Source organism: Phaethon aethereus (assembly GCF_964289735.1).
Source record: "Phaethon aethereus genome assembly, chromosome: 1".
NCBI classification, from domain to species: domain Eukaryota; kingdom Metazoa; phylum Chordata; class Aves; order Phaethontiformes; family Phaethontidae; genus Phaethon; species Phaethon aethereus.
The window spans coordinates 204,572,892-204,590,511 of NC_138575.1; the positions used below are offsets into that span (position 1 = coordinate 204,572,892).

At 38.1% G+C, this 17,620-nt stretch overlaps 1 protein-coding gene across 1 annotated transcript in view; it reads right to left on the minus strand.

Moving 5' to 3' along the window:
* Positions 1–6,161: 6,161 nt before the first annotated feature.
* Positions 6,162–17,620, minus strand: part of CUL5 (cullin 5) — a gene marked incomplete at its 5' end in the record, with an annotated part of 33,531 nt that continues 22,072 nt past the window's right edge. Inside the window, 11 exons of the mRNA XM_082014105.1 lie at positions 6,162–7,451; positions 8,583–8,706; positions 10,022–10,140; positions 10,824–10,985; positions 11,104–11,279; positions 12,028–12,151; positions 12,800–12,931; positions 13,460–13,592; positions 15,786–15,850; positions 16,462–16,569; positions 17,352–17,482. Coding sequence (XP_081870231.1) covers positions 7,257–7,451; positions 8,583–8,706; positions 10,022–10,140; positions 10,824–10,985; positions 11,104–11,279; positions 12,028–12,151; positions 12,800–12,931; positions 13,460–13,592; positions 15,786–15,850; positions 16,462–16,569; positions 17,352–17,482 — 1,469 coding nt within the window. The 3' untranslated portion in view covers positions 6,162–7,256. The remainder of the gene's footprint in view (positions 7,452–8,582; positions 8,707–10,021; positions 10,141–10,823; positions 10,986–11,103; positions 11,280–12,027; positions 12,152–12,799; positions 12,932–13,459; positions 13,593–15,785; positions 15,851–16,461; positions 16,570–17,351; positions 17,483–17,620) is intronic.

Below are 17,620 nucleotides of genomic sequence, written 5' to 3' on the forward strand. Positions count from 1 at the left end.
AGACTCTGGGAACCCTGAGCTGTGCAGCATCGGACACACTTCCAGTCGGGATATGGCCTGTGATGCAATTCCCGACTGTGGAGAGGTTCCCCAACGTTTCAGTCTTTAGAGCTCTTGTAGGATGTTCTGAGGAGAAAACAATTCTGGTCATCATTCCTGCTGTCAAAGAAAAAGATGTTCACATGAGAACACGCTGCTTCACTTTAACATAAAGACAACATGCAGGTTGTTTGCCAATGCCAGGAGGGAGCTCCTATAGGTTCCTTCTTTACAATTAGCTGGCCAAGTACTTCCTGTGGCTGGGGGATACCTGCAGCACAGGAGAGGCCAGAAGGCCAAGCTGCACCTGCGCCATAGCACAGCATAGCCTGTGCTGTAACGCAACCTGCGCCTTCTCAGGTTAACTGGTATGTGGGTCATTCCATCCGTGACATAAGATGGGCTTCTGGTTGGGACATTGCTGAAATATGACTATTGTAACATACAGAGCATCATCTCCTGGGCCTAAAGGGTAAGCAAGGTTACCAGGTAATTTACCAGCTTTCAGCAATGTATTAACTCTATGGAAATTCAGAAGATACAACATAGCACTATAGTAAAATTACTTACTTGTTCTGCAACTTCAGATCTCCCACAAGGTCACAGAATACAGTACCTCAAGTTGGAAGGGATCCATGGATCATAGAGTCCAAGCCCCTGCTCCTCGCAGGACTACTTAAAACTAAACTCATATGACTAAGAGTGTTGTCCAGATGCTCCTTGAACTCTGACAGGCTTAGGGCCATGACCACTTCCCTGGAGAGCCTGTTCCAGTGACTGACCACCTTCTCAGTGAAGAACCTTTTCCTCATGTCCAGTCTGAACCTCCCCTGACACAGCTTCATTCCTTTCCATGTGTCCTGTCTCCAGTCACCAGGGAGAGATCAGCACCTCCCCCTCTGCTGCCCCCCTTGAGGATGACAGATATCCTTGAAATAACCCAAGCTTATAAGTTAGTCTTCAGCTGCGTTAAGAACTCCAGTGCACAGAGAAGCTAAGTGAAGAAAAAAGAAATAACCCTTTCCCAGAGTTAATAAATGTATTTCAGGATAAAAACCTTCTAATGCAGCATCACAAAATTACAGAAAGAACTCCTTTAAAAGGTAATCCAAAAATCCACGGCAGCTGGCGTTTCTTCATGCACACGTGAGGGCCTTGGGACACCCTATGGTGCAGTCCCTCTCCCCACAGTTTGGGCTGCACTTTCCCCCACATCTGCTACTTTACAGCCTCCTTGTCTTGACCCACGCCGGGTGGTGGGATGCTCTCACCAGCCACCTCCTAGCCCTGGCCAAAGAGTATTCACAGCCCTGGCAGGAGGAAGCTGGAGGAGGAGGAGGGAAGAAAACCTTTGGCTTGTGGGATCTGCATCCCTCCCCACGAGGGGCTGCCTGGACACTCTCAGGAGATGGTGGGCACCGAGAAGGGTGCTCTGCTGGTTGCTCCCCTGCATTTTACATCCTTGGTCTAGTGATCTTCATACATCTTCCTCCTCCCCCCTCCATCTGTTGCTGCCCCTAGTCAATTAGTTGCTTTTATTTTTTTTTCCCCCATCTCTCTTTAGCCCTTTTCCTCTAGGAGGGCTTTAAGATTTTTCAGGATATTCATATTTAGAAGTCAAGAGTTCAACAGGGACTGTAGGAGAGCAGCATACAGCCACTGCTTGAGGCTGAGAAGAGCCAAGGTGCTTTCTCCGGGATCCCCCAGCATCCACCTTCATTGTTAGCAATGTCAGATGAATTTGTCTAACCCTCTTTGAACCTGCTGATACCTGTGATCTGCATCCCCAGCATCACTCGGAAACCAGTCCTCTTTTAGCATTTTAAACCAATCTTCTGCTGGTTTTATCAAGTAGCCTCTAGTGCTGATGTTACAGGATTCTGCAAAAATAGTTCTGCCTTGCTCTCTTGCCTTTCTGCTTTTGTAAAGCTCAGTCACATCCACGTTTGAGTTCTCCTCACCCGGCTGAAGCCATAGCTTCCCCAGCTCCACGGCAATCTGGTTTCCATCATAGCATTTGGCATGGAACCTTGTCAAAAGCCGCTGGCAACCCACCAGTCCCCGGGCAGCGAGGCTGGTCGCAGCGCTCGGTGACACCTTAGCCAGCAGTTCCGTTTCACACTGCCATTCCTTCAGAAGCAATGGCCAAACGTCACCTGGGCCAGGGGGCTTACCGACATCTAAAGTATCTGTTTGGTGCAATAACTCCTGCATACTTCGCTCAACTTGAGAGAAATTCCAAATGCCTATTACTAAAAATGCAGGAGGTGTGGTAATTTCCTTAACGTCTTCAGTAGTAGAAATCACTGACTGCAATAGATGGCAAATCCCGAGCTGGACATACCTAGTATTAGACCGTGTTCTTCAAAAGACAAAAGCATGCAGAAAGAAAACCATAGTGCATTCCCTTCTTTAATTCTTTCAGCATCTCTTCTCACCAAGAACAGCCATAATGCACTAATTTCAAAGTCACTATTTTTCGCTGTTCAGTCTTTTAGACTATTAAAAACCACCATGCTGTGTTGCTCTTCCTTAGCTCAGGAGACGAGATTTGCTTTGACCGTGTCCCAGAGCAGCAGCCTGAAGCAGCAGCCTACATGTCCCCAGCTGTTCTCTCTCTCCGGTGTTTTGGGTCGCATGCAGGACTTGGAGCACAGTATCCGACCGAAGCTACATAGTGGAGCTCCATCACTAGAATAAATAAGGATGAAATGCAGGCACCATGCCTACCCCTAGAGATGCTTACGAGGAGAGGGAAGGGAGGGAGCCAAGTTCTTAGTTTATCAGAAGAAGGAAGCAGGTTTAGAGCCTTTCATATTTAGGTCAGTGATTCTACCTGAACTGTGATCAATTTAAAAACTGGTAGGACTTGATTCAGCTAAGCAGCTCCTGTGATAACTGTATTATTTCTAGAGAACAATTCCACCTGGGAAACCATTGCTGTGAAAAACTACACCTTGCCCTAACAGGAAAAAAAGTTTGGAAATAATGACGGCATGCTATTGAGGTTCTGCCTGTAAGAACTGCCAGTTTGAAAAACTGCCATGCGCACTGAATAGTCACTCAGAATAGTCACTCAAAAATAGCTATTTATTCCATACAAATAGTTTCTAGCCTTTGCATGTACCAGAAAGCAGTAACCACTGATGTTCGCTGGGTCCACTTAAAGAAAAAAAGCAGTTGAAATGTAAAAACAGATTCACATTAAAAGGCAAGGACAAGAGAAGAAAAGCCATTACAGTAACAGCACTCCTTCGGGCAATTGACTGTTCCCACACCACTGCTTCTTTACTGCAGGATCAGCTACCTGAAGGTCCCCACAATCCGGTGACACCACCAGTTAATTTTCAGTGACACTCATTACAAGTAATTGCAGAGACAACTCAACCAAAACATTCAGCAATCCAAGTACCTCCCAGTAAGTTACACAGAGATGTAACCCTTTTTAAAAATGCCATAAACAGAAAGTCAGGCACCCCCAGCCACTCTTGGCATAGCAGGCTTTGATAAATTTAAATTGAATGACTACAGCTCATCTTTAAATAGAATTTTTAAGACTAAACAGCTCTACAGATAACCTTTAGTACTTGAAAAATCATAACAAAAGAAGAACTGGAAGTCTTTTTTTTTTTTATGTATTCTGATCGTAAGAGACTTTGGGACTTGGAACCAGGCAAATTTCATACAGTGGTATTTTTCAGGAGCAGCACCTGAATTCAACTTAAAAATTTTGCAGGGGAAGACACCAAGATACCTTGCTAAATGAGTAGTCTTTTATATTACATTTTTATTTTGCAAGAAAATAAATTATACAACTTAAAAAATAAAATTCAAAAATTAAGCAGTACATCAAAATAGTTCAGCTGGACTGCCATACAGAAACTACCACCATTCAAAATTGTACAGCATTATTATCTTGGTAGTGGCACACATTCAAAATTGTAAATACCATACGTAGACAGATATTACAACTCAGGAACTCAAGTTTGCTCAACACTCCAGACTACATATAGTGTGTATGACAGGAAAGCTTTCATGTATTGTTTATTTCACAAATATGACCTCAAAGAATTACAAAGATAGCATCCCAGTCATTTTGATGAAAATAGAAAACAGTTTGAGTTTAAGATAGCAAATCTTTCTGTAAAACTATCAAATCTTTTTGCCAATTGTATTTTTAAAATTTGCACTTTACAGGACAATGGCATCCCAATGCAAATAAATGCCACATGTGAACATTCAGAACATTTCTATTAAGTTTAAAAAGGTGAAAATGAGAAAGTCACATTTTCTTTTTGGAAATGTAATTGCATTACAGTCATAACAAATGAAAGACAGAGGCGTAAAAATAGAAGCTAGGGACATCAACTGTGGAAAGAGGAAAATGGAAGACTTCAGAATTGAAACAAAGATCCTCATCAAGTTGTTGGGACAGAGAAAGATTTAACAGTATTTCTTAATTAAACTCATTAAGAATGATCCCCCCCCTCTACATCAGATTTTATTCTGTAGCTATTCACCGTGGCAGTGTGTGTGGCAACATGTTTTTCAGATGCAGCACCTCTTTAAGCTAGGTCTTTGGACATGTATATTCATAGCTAAAAATTGCAGCCTTAAAAGTGCGTCGTTGCCATATTGCAAGTGAAGAATAGTTCATTTTCATTTAGATCTGAACTCTACCCTCCCCAAAAGAATAGTTTACCCCAGGTATCTCCCTGTGCCTCAGGTGATACTAGTTTTAAGTGCATATTGGTGAAAGTGACCTGATGAAGGATGCTAAATGTGATTCTGCATCTTGAACAAATTTGCTGGTGTGAGCCTCAGATTTAATAAAAAACCCCGACATCCACTTCCGGTATATATTTAAAGAAAAACAACCATGTCATAGGCACATTACCAATTATATTTCTGCATCCCAGGTGTTGAGAAATATATAGATGACATTTAGGTTGTATTATATTACATCTATTAGTTGAGGGAACATGCGGCTCCTAAGCTTTTAGCAACCTGTTGCTTTCTGCATACACTCCAGCTTCCTAAACAGCTGTATCTGAGATGCAGTCTCTTAAACTTCTCTCAAATCTGAATCAATGGTTTCAAAATCAGCATTACTCCCTTTGCAGCAATTTCTGCGTGGCAATTTCATGACTGTTCTTCTCTGGTTAAGGGCTGGAATTTTTTATGTTGAAAAGAGTGTGCTCAGACTGTCATGTTTTCCCCCAATTATCCCAAGTGAGCATTTATTACTTTTAAGTTACAAAGACTGAAAGTCTGGCAGCACAAAACTTTTTATTAGAATTTTTTTTTCTAATGTTCAAATAGTTTTACTGGTTAACTACACAGAGCACCACTTGCTTTTGATTCTGAATCGCAACACCACAGGGCCAACATAAAAGATGCAATATTTTTGAACAGCATCTGCTTTTGAGTATCAGTAAAAGCATATAACATAAGCTGTGGGATTTCAATCAATTGTAATCGGCCAGGTTACATTTCTCTCTCTTGTTCATGAAACTCTCACTACCAAAGATTTCTTACTCAGATGTCCAAGTACACACTGTCCTCAGGCAGTCGAACTGGCATTTACGTTAGTAATAGAACATGCAGCCTGTTTAAGGGTGCAAGCAGCCATTCTTGTAGAGTTTGCTTTTAAACCACTCTTTATACTTTACTGCAACCATGTGAAAGCAAAACTCCTCCTCTTACTGGAAAGTTTTTCTTTTTGACTAAAGTTAATTGTATCCTCTTCCCCCTTTCAATCCTCAAAGAAGATGAGACCTTTAGATGTGGTACTTGAACTGGTTAATTAAAAAAATAAAATTCACACTTGTGATTTATAGAAGAATATTCATACAGAACTGAGTAAAGCATAACTTACCTTTTGTCCCGCAACAGGCACTCTGCTCCAGTGATTGCTGTTATCAGTCCAGCACATGCTGGGACATTTCAGAGCAGCAGAGAGGCAGGCAGTGCCAAATGACTACTTAAGATGATTGAAAACAGAAGAGGTAACACTGAAAAGTTGAAATTCCTGATGTGTATTTGGCACTCTCTCTGCATACACTAAACAAAGTATTTTTCTTTAGCTTTTTACCATCTTAGTTAGAATTGTATTTCCTACCCTGCCAGTTTCAAAATAAAAAGCAGAGCATTTGTTTTTCATATAGAGATGTTGACTTCTAAGCAACAAACCAGTCTGATTGGATTAACCTTGCTTGTATATATAAAGTTACCAATGAGGAATTACTACAGGGATCTTCAAGTGTTATTTTCTTTCTGGGGGAGTTGTACATTAATTACTTTTTAATGCATTCAGATATATATGGTCATACTTAAATATTTGGAATACAAATATTAAATGTACAAGGAAATACACTTAATATTTCTGCTTGGTATAACAGACCCACCCATGAAAACTGCTTTTAGAGTGAAGTATCATTCAAGAAAGCTTTACCTTCTCAAAAAGGATTGTAGCAAATCGTCCGTCTGAATAAGGTAACAAATAATGTATATCCACTTGCTTAGAGCAAACAATTTTAAAACAATGATCTCTTGCTTAAGGAAAAATATCACCCATGACTTGGAATTACTTTTATGTCACTTGTCAATTATTAAAATCCAGTTACTAGATTGAAGCACTGCTCTAGCCAACAGGTTTTAACTGTAACAAATACATATCAGTTGTGATGCATGTGTTTGTGTCTCTCAAATGTTATTACATAAAAAGGATCAAAGGTGGACAGTACATTACTCTGCTGATCCAAAACACAAAAGTGAAAGTGCTACTTCTAGTCCTAATTGCATTTAAAAAAAAAAACAACCAAAAAAACCCCAAACCAAACCCAAAACAAAACTAATAGCAGTTCCTCAGTGCATGAATATTTGAGTATTTTTTCCTTGTGCAAGTACTGGTCATCTAAAAACCCAAACCTGTATTCTTCCTGGTGGGTGTAAATCAAATCTACTTTAAAAAGTTCACAATGGGCTCTTCATGAATGCAAGTTTCCCACAAAACAGCATGCTGTTAAAAGTGTGCAACATGAAGGGAATGCCATCATGCTAGCTGAATAAGATTGGCAAAATATAGTCCTCTGTAAGGTAAGGCAGGGATTTTAATACGTAACGAAAGTCAAAACAAGTCCTTCTGCAGCACAAACTGTTGCAGCTGTCCAAGCACCCTTCCATTTATGTGCTCAGCATCCTGCAGAGTCCTTGAATTATGCCATGTATATGAAGGTGTTGATATCCGACTCATCTCTTCTGATATATTTGTGCTCTATAAGCCATTCAATTTGCTCTTTTATCATTTTCTTTTGTGGCAAGAACATGTTTTTCAATATTTCTACCAGTTCAGTCTGAAGCTGGGCATTCGTAATTTTCTTCCGCATTTTCATTATTTGGATGATAGCCTCCTGGTAGGGGACAAGAGAAAGAAAAATTAATTTTTCTGAAATGCCTGGGTGAAGTGACAAAGTGAATACAGCATTAATAGGGAGCTCCTGGTAAGGCAAGATAGCATGGAAATCTGTATTTTTCTTCAAAAATCAGATATATGCTGCATTTCTTAGCCTAAGTAGATACTAAATTGCTCTTACAAAGAAGTTGATAATGGAAAAGAATGAAGAGTTGGCAAGATGCAAGAGATAGAAGACAAGTCCAGTCAAAGGAGAATCTGCAGTTAAATCTTGTATCTAGAGCATGAATTACTCACTAAAACCTGAAGTTCACAAGCTCTCTGAGCAGAAGTCACCATTTCCAGGGTGACTTGTGATATACCTTGTGAATACCTCATGAAATGCAAACTTAATGTCAAATTGGAACTCACAAGGAGTCCTCATTTCATAAACGCAACCAGGCATTAATCCTTCTGCTGGAAGTATGGCCAATGTGCATGGCCTTGAATCTAACCTGACTGATAGAAGACACCTGCAATTTGAAGGTAAGATGGGATTTTTGAGACTCCATTGTAGGTAATGATCTCCAATGCCTGAAAAAAATCAGATTTTTTTAGGACTGTCAGCTCAAAAGATTTGACATGAGTACCTGACTGAAGGACAACCAAAGCACAAGCTGCAGTTTGTACATCTAAGATGTCCTTATAAACTTCCCCTCTAAAGATAAGGCCTCTCAAAAAGTCATACTGCTATTATAATATGGCATGATCCCATCACTTAGGTTACTCTACTCCCTCCATACGGAGCAGTCAAAGAGACCTCAAGATCAACAATACTGTTTTTTCATTTTGGTGGCTCAAGTCAATCAACTTTACCATCTGCTGCCACCCATCACTACACAGTTATACCTTCACTGCTTGCTTAATATCCTCTTTAAAAGTGATGGCCTGGTACATCAGAACAGGAGGTCGATAACTGCAAGTGCACAAACACACATGCAAACATTTTAAGCCAAATAGCAAATGTAGTTCCAATGGGTTTCAAAAGCATCCATTTTATACATCAACATCCAAATGTGGACAGCATGCAGTAGTGATAATACAACAAAAGTAATAGGGTAACTTTATATTCCTCTGGCAGTTTACTTGCCTGGGTTCGTAATATTCTTAGCTGGACTATTCCTTCATTTTCCTCTTCCCGCATTCTCTCCGTAGTAAGTTGCAACCGACCAATCAAATTTATCTTGCCCCTTTTCTGAACTTTAGCATTTTTTCTGAAAAAGTTGTATTGTATGAAAATAAGCAAAAAATACATTTCCAATTAAGGAATTCCTGTTAAACTTAAATTACAGCAGCAAGGAGTACCATCACATATCAGATATTTATAGGCTAGTAGCATTGCAGTGGTGAGATAGGTGGCTGACAAATCGAAACTCAATGCCAATGTCTCCGCACAATAAAACCTGAATATACTAGCATTACAAAAAAGAAAAATCCATCATCTGAAACTGACAGTGTGCAAAGTTGGAAAGTTACCAGTACTATTTTAAAGAATAAAATTTCAGAGAAATATATTTCAGTTTGATGATATAAAACTAGGGTTCTTTAGAAGAAGTTTTTACAACAAAGTTCAGGAAATTGGACTAGTTCATTTTCCATTGAAAGAAATGTCTGTCTAGCAGAAAAAAGGACAAATAAAAGAAAGTTGATGGCATTCATCAGTGGTCACCCACAAACTTTCTGTACAGCCTGTCTCTTCTGTCATGCCCTCTCATCACTTCCCAAAGCTCATGATCCTGACAACAGGAACAAACATCATGGCCCTGGGCAAGAAACTAAGCCCCCGGAAAGCAGATTTGTCACCTCCCTCTCTCTCTACAGATCCAGATGTCCAGCTGCTACTGAGAATGAGGCCCAGAATCTGAGGTTACTAGCAAAGAGCCAATTCTAATCATAGTAATTGTTAAGAGAGTGGCAAAAACCAAAACGAAAACATGCTGAATGTGGTATATACCATTTAGATATTCTCTCTTGATAGTATCTTATGCTCTGAAGGATTTCAAAGCACCAGTGAAAGAGCGCTGCAATTCTCACTGAAGTAAAGACACTCCTCTCTGGTGAAAGCCGCGCCAAAAATCCCATCTGTTGACAGGATACCGTATTAATAAGCAGTTTCACTTCCTTTTTTAACTTATCACTCTGCTTTTGAAACTCCATGTGTGTTTAATAATCAATAAAACACTAGCACTCTGCTTACATGCTGTACTTCCTATATGATATTTCATGGGCTCATTAGTAAGAGGAAGATAGCAAAGCCTCCAATTTTGCACCTCATCCCTAGGTGTTTCAGAAATTTAATTTCACAGAAATCAGAATCATAGAAACATTTGTCTGAAGGGGCTGCTGGAGGTTGTATAGTCCAACCACCTACTGGTAGCATGACTATCACCAAAACTAAGCGAGGATAGGGCAGCTAAGCATGTGTCTAGCTGAATCTTGAAAACTTTCAAGGATGAAGGTTAAGTTAAAGTGAATTACTTTAGTTATAAAATAGTACATGGTTATTTTACTTTTCAAACATCATCTTACATTAAACTGAACTCCTGGTTCACCGAGAAGAGGGTTCCTTCTGTAAAGTCTTTGGGTGAATTGACTTGAGGTTCATACAATAAAACCTGACGTTTCAGCTTTGGAAATGCTACAAGAGACTATGGAGAAAAGGGGGGGAGAAAGAATGAAAATAAAACACCAGACTTTCTACATGGAAACAATTACTTTTTAAGAACATAGTTCACCACTGTGCAGACTGTAGCGAGGGAACCACGTAGCCTTGTTTGGAGCTGCTAAAGGGCAACACAAAGATACTATTAAAACCAGAGAAAGGGGGACAGTTTACCAAATCTCCGGGTTAGTGTAAGTAAAATCATACAGAGAAGTAAAATGCACGAATTCACAGCTACAGAAGCGGTGTTAAGTCTGATTTACGTGATTTTATTCTTGAGCTAAATAACTAAGAGTCTGATAGAGCAAACACTGAAGTTATTTTTAAGCAACATGTATTTATCAGGTGCCACTGATTTCTTAGAATTAGACCAGTCCCACTCCACAAACCACAATCATAACTGTGTGCTTTAGGCAGCATATAGTCAAAAAGATCTTGCTGTTTCCAAAGCTTAAGTTAGATAATATTGGGTAGAGAGAACGTGTTAATGCAAAGGCTGTGTGTGCTTAACAGTAGTGCAAGGAGCCAGATTTATGACTGATTAATTAGTAAGAAAGGCATTCACATTTCAGTTTCAAAGTGTTATCTGACAGCACTTTAAAAATACTAATCCAGTATTTCAGAGTACAAAACCCAAGAAGATATCTGTTTCAAGAGAAAGGGAAATACCCATAAAGTCCTCCTAAGTTCTGCATCAGGGAGTTCAGTTGCCAGTTTAAGATTTTCAAAGCTGATCTTCTCTCTGGGTCTTTGGTTCCACGCAAACAGCACAGCTAGCTGAAATGTTGTTACCTCCAAGTCATACTGGCCAACCTCGTTCTTAAATGTTATCTGTGAATAGAATGACAATTTTACTTACAAGCCTTTCTGGATCACAAGTTTTCTTACTACTATAAATACACAGAAAGTACAGTCACTGAGATTGATACACTGAAAACTATACGCTTACAATTCCATTGGACATGAGGTGGTGCCAGTGCAGTTTTCTACCACTGTGATTCTTTTTATAAAATTCTTCAACTTCTGGGATGAGATCTTCTAATTCCGTGGGCAGTGAGACAAACACTTTTTCAGAACTTCGGGACCAGGCGCCAGCATTTAAAATTTTAATATTCACAGAGTCAGCTGTAAGATAATATTGTATTATATGAAACTCCAGGTATAACAGATAGATAAACAAAATGTATTTTTTTCCCTACTCTAAATACAATCATGGAGGACTGAATTTTCAGAAAGTAGCAGGGTGTCTACCTACTTGAACACTGAGGTACTCTATGCAGCACTGGCTTTCTGCCAGCAACACTGATTGAAATCTCTGGGTTTTTTGGCTTGTCTCTGCAGAGCTCCTTAAACTCTGATACAAGTATCAGTTATAAAGCTTGCAAGCACTAAAGGGTTTTCAGCAGTAGCAGGTCCAAAACTGGATGTTCCTCAGCCTCCCTCATCAGTGAAATTTCATCTCAGAAATGTGATTTAAGCTCTTAATAGCATGCATCCAGCTCTCCTACTGGCAGGTAAAGGAGGACAGCCTGAAGCACTCATCAAGAATGCTGAGGGCATAAAAGAAGGGGTAGTTCAGGCATTCACCTGGTTGATAACCAATTCAAGCCCCTACTTGGAATTTAGCTACAAGACTAGGGAAACTGCATTAACAAGACTGCTCATTATGAAAAACCACAATAACTTACAGAATGATATAGCTCCAGTGTCAACTGTAAGAGAAAGCAGAAGCTACAGACACTTCCAATCTAGGGGTAACAATGCCCTGAAGACTATGTTCAACCTGCAGTTGATCGAATTTTTAACTCAAGATTCAACAGAATTATTTTTCACTACAAGAAATTAAAAATAGCAAGTCATTTGAAAACAATACCTGGTAAAGCAAGTTTATTATTTTTGTGCATTTCTTTGAAGGCCTGGTTCAAGTCTTCAGACACTTTGATATCCTGGAACATTCTAGCCAGCTTGTTTACATAGTCTGCTGGCATTCCTACTTCCTGTATAAACAAACAGAACACTAAACTATGACATAGACAACTATGAACAAAAAGCTTAATTTTTAAAATAATAAACTCAAAAAAATGAAGAGCATTAAAGTACACAAGTATGATCACTTTACAATAATAGCTACTCTGCAATGTAATATAAAGTTTTTTTGCATGGATCATAAGTAGCTACCCTTTAACGGCACATGATGATTCTTTTAAAGAAATCCAAGTGCTGAAGAACATATGCATACATTAAGGAATCAATGAATTTTGAGATTTGAAGGAATATTTAAGGCATGCAAATAATATTCTAATGTACATAAAATTTCACAATTAGAACACATCTCAAATTATTTACATACCTAAACAAGTACACTGCATTTGCTCATTTGCATATGGAATATACGAAGCCTTCAGATAATCATATGTGAAGTATTTTAAAATCTATCGCTACCACTATTAGGATCAACATTCCTCTTAGAAAAAGAGCTAAACTGCTCTACTTGCACAAAGCATTGCAATAAAACGGAAGTCCTGAGCAGCCTGCAATTTAAGATAGAACTCACTTAAACAAGAAGGCTAGCTAAGTTCAAGGGTGGGAATTAATACCACAAGCAAGAGGCACAACCAAAGAAAGAAAGATGTCAGGCTACTTACTCTGAGCCATTCCACCATATTCTCCTCAATTTCACTATCAGCTGATATATCTAATATCAGGCGTCTTGTTAAGTGAGCTTTGTGATATCGCATGAAAACATCTTTATTCTGTACATATTTAAGTACCAAAAGCTGTCAAAAAAATAGATTTTAATATATTTATTTGCACTGTCAATCAGACAAGTCTTTGAATGCTGACCTAAAGCTACTGCAGACTATGAAGTAGAAAAAGGCTACTTGACATTGCCTTAAGAGCAATTGTGTTATTACTATCACAAGCATCAGCTATGAATCTTTCATAGTATCACACCTCCAGTTTCTTAATTTGTCAACCATCAAGAACTTTCTCTTAAATCAGAAAAGGCATTGACACCGGTATGTAAAAATATCCTGTATTATTTTCTAGACTAGTATTAGTTGCTGTAATACATTAGTCTGATACAAGCATTAATTTAGCATACTGATTTTGTGAACTGACACAAAAGACATGAAACACTGCATGGTTTACAAGATTTAAACACACACACTTGATGACATAATAAACTCTTTTCCCTATTACACCTTGCATAACTGTTTTGAAGATCAAGGCCTCGACCCACATAAGGAAATAAAACAAATTAATTCTTCAGAACAATCGAGAAGTAGAAATCAAAAACATACCACTTCTTTAAGCTTTGCTTCAATTTCTTCAGAGGTTAGTTTTTTGCTTAGTGGTGTTTTTCTTAGCAACATGTCACAGTAATTAGCAAGAAGCTCAGGGCATTTGGATTCAGGCTGTGTTTTCAATCCAACGCTAAACAAAAGAAGAACAACACATCTTCAAACCATATAGAATCCTGCAATTCTGGCGTAGTCACACTGTTAACAAGACGGACCACTTTTTCCTCATCCCCTCAGCAAGGATCCTGGCAATGAATTCATATCTTGTTAAACTAATGAAAAATTAGGGATAACTCCCTTTTCTTCTTGAAAGAATAAATACCACCAAACATTTTCAGACAGCTTCTACAGCTTGATCATTCCAACTGCTTTTAATTTTAGAACTCTAGCAATGAAGGATTACATTCAAACTACAGTTTGAAAGAACTAAATATTGCATGGCAATAAGTATTCCAGTAAAGAATTAACAAATACTGCAGTGAAATGTTTCACTCATCTGGTCAGTATGCTCTAATGAAAGTCTCAAGAACAGCCTCCTGTCCTGCATTTCACAGACTACAAAACCCAACACATCTATTGCAGAGTAACAGGATAAAATTATAACAGGTATAAACAGTAAACTAACAGCTTGGAGATTAAAGCAGATGAAAGTTGAAGAAGAAGATGCTACAGTAGAGAGATTGTGGTTCTTCAAAAGGCATGCAAGCACAAGGATACATTCTGAACCTGTGCCTAGACTGGTGAATAAAATAGTGCCAAGGACCAAACCCTATTTCTAAAGTCAGACGGCACCAACTTGATTTCTAGTCTCAAGGGCTGAAAACAAAGGCAGTGAGTAAGATAGCAGGTAAGAAGCTGGAGGGATGCTCAGGAATCCAGTGTTCTTGCTCATTCTCTCACGCTCTCATCAACTAGTGTAGACAGTGCTAAAACTCTTCAGACAACTTGCCCTTTTTAACTCATGAAGCAGCTTGCAGGCTAGCGTCTTCTGCCATCCTAAAAGCCATTTGAAGTAAAAGCAGATCGCTAGTCTTTTGGTTATTACAAGACAGAACCCTTACTTAATCAATGTGTTCCCAGATATTTGTGAACAAGAGTCTTCAATATCGTGACAGCAATGAAAAATTACCAAATTCCATATTCTTATGCTGAACTTAAGGGCACAAGTTAAGCAGGATGAAGTTCCATTTTACTTAAACCAGGCTGTGTATGTAGACAACTTGAGAGAGCTTAGGAAGAAGAATGCTGAAGACCATTGCCATCATGGTGGTTTCTAAGAAATCATTTAGGCAGGTTTAGTTTTAGGAGTGAAACACAGTTTGAATGCGGTATTGATTTGGGTGCTTCCAGGGGAAATGAAAACATTAGCAGAGATCTAAAAAACTCCTCTACCTTGCCTACATCTGTACAAAGTATACAAAGCACAGATCCAGTCTTTTGTGAAGGTGTTCCTCCAATAACATAAAAACAGCAAGGCTAATCCCTGTCCAGGCTTATCATTAGTCCAAAACCAAATGCAGAGTAAGAACCAGAATGCTAAACAGATATTTATACCCATCCACCTCTAACAAGAAATAATGGGAAAGGGAAGCTGGCAGCCCAGCTATGTAAGTTTTGTTTCCATAGTAAATAAGATTACAAACTATATATAAGCAATCCCAACCACCTAAATATATACAGATTCCTACTCAAGTGGCACATCACATGTTAAATGTTAATCAATTATCTGACTGCTACCTTCTCTTGACTGAGTTAGCAGAGCGGCTACTGTAAGCATGGTTTTTCTTCTTGAGTCACACAGGTCTGCTTAATCTATTGGGAGTCGTTTAGACTAACCTGGTTATTCTTGCACTGAAACAAAAATGTAACACCCAGACAGGTCACACTCACAGCTGGCACAAAAGAAGGTGGTAAACAGCTTGTAGATGGTTACACCTTGATCAGCCACAGTTATTCCCATAAAGATTACTGCCTTAGTTTTCCCCAGGACTTTTACTTAAGTTGCAGCAGAGTTATACAGCTCAGGTTTTTTGAATTAATAACCCAGGAAGGTGTTATTAAATTCAGCTAACAAATTGACTTATTACTTTAATAAAATAGATCCCCAACTCCACAAATAAATTTGAGTTTAAACAGGCTGCTATTCACTGATCCACTGCAATGCGCAGAGTGTCTCGCCAGAGATTGATAAGCAATCTGAAATTCCGTAATTCAAAGAAAACAAAGCACTTTTAAACAGTGTTACTTTTTGAAGAGATTTTTAGAAGAGAAGCTCAATCTTTAATAATTTAAAAATCTTAATTCACATAAAGTTTATATGGCTTACCCCTTTTGCTTCAATGGCAATTCAAGTTTAAATATTGTAGCATCATTCACAACTGCTTTGTATGCCTGAAAAATAATTACAGATTATTAGTGCCTCACTCAGTTTCTCTCTTTAACATATGACTCACAAAGGTTTTATCTCTTTTTTTAGAGTACTGTAACATGTAATTAATCCATTTTTTTTTATTAGCCCAAAGTTAGCAAATTTGATTTCAACATCAGGGTTGAAATCCAATGACTCAATTTCCCATTAACTGATATCTTGCATTTTCCTCTTTTTCATTAACATGCTACCCTCCTTCAAGCAACAAATTCAGAAGGAATTGCGTGGAGCGGTTGCACATCTGAAGTCATGAGACTACACCCAAATATGTAGTAAACTTTAAACATAAATATATTGCTGAATCAGACATTAAGGTGCTCAACACAAAGATCATCTACTGATGTGCTCTACAACTTTATAGAGCTGAACAAATGCAACCTTATGCATGACTACAACTCAAATAAAAAGCTAATCAGTTGATAGTAAGTTTCATCAACATTTTAGTCTGCATATTTACCAGAGTAAGAGCAGCTTCTAGATTTAACAGTGAATGGGCACAAGGATTTCAGAAACATAATAATATGAATTACAACAATTCTTCACCTGAAAACAAATGATCCACAGAAACACATACCTTATCTCTTGCAGTAAGAAATCTTGGATCATCTTGAAAAGCTTCTTTAACTAATTTACTAAAACGATTAAATAACGTAAGCAATTGCTCTACGTATTTCTCAGAATCCTAGAGAGGCAAAATTCAAATAAAAAAAATGAGGCTCCACAGAATTCAGTGTGAACTTACATGTAATTCCCTAATCTGTAATAATATCCTCAAGCCTGCATACTATGAATGAGCATTTTATCTTTATTCTCTGTACTGAAGAGCTCTACTGCATGTATGCCTCAACACAGACTTTCAGGATAGTATTTCCAGTATACACGCATATATATATATAAAAAAATATGTAACTTTCAACTACTGTATAGTAACTTCTAAATAAAAAAGTTTTCAAGGACCAATAAAAGGCACATCCTAATTGCTACACATACTCAGGCCTCCTAGACCCAGGGAAAAAGATGATAAAAAGCTGAAAAAGAACAGCAGGAAAAAAACTTAAAAAAACTTTTTTAAAACTTAAAAAAAAAAGTTAAAAAACTGAACAACCACTCTTAGATTGAAAGCAAATTTCAAATTTCAAATGAGGAAGTCAGAATTTTGAAAAAACTGATTATGCCTTTTTCATTAAGATGCTAACACAATCCTACCATGTAAGCATCCCATGCACTTAATTTACCATCTTTACTGCAAATTGGGTTCATGTTTTAAAGTTACAAATGAAAATGTAAGAAATAAAAAAATTACTCTAAAGACAATTAAAACTTTCAGTGGATCAAAATTTAATATTTAAACATAAGATTTTCAAAAATGATTTCTATTCACATGTATGTCCCACAATTAGAGAGTATTTAACTTCTGTAAAGTTGTTTTTTCATTGTTATTTTATTAAAAAACAATACACTTACAGTAGTAATAGTTTCAGCAGCTGCTACCATATCTGCGAGTCCAGCACTAACAATATGTTCTTCCAAGTCTTTTAGCATAGGCTCTATGCCATTTGGGACTTTATCCATCAGTGAAAACATTAAATGCAACTCTGAAAGATACAAACACTGATAAAGCCACCAGTCAAAGACATGAATAAAGCCCAAATATACTGCATTTCTGCTAGGGATATCTCAAGTGGAACACTGAATATGTAACGAACAGGTAATCCAATTCATCCCTTAAAAGG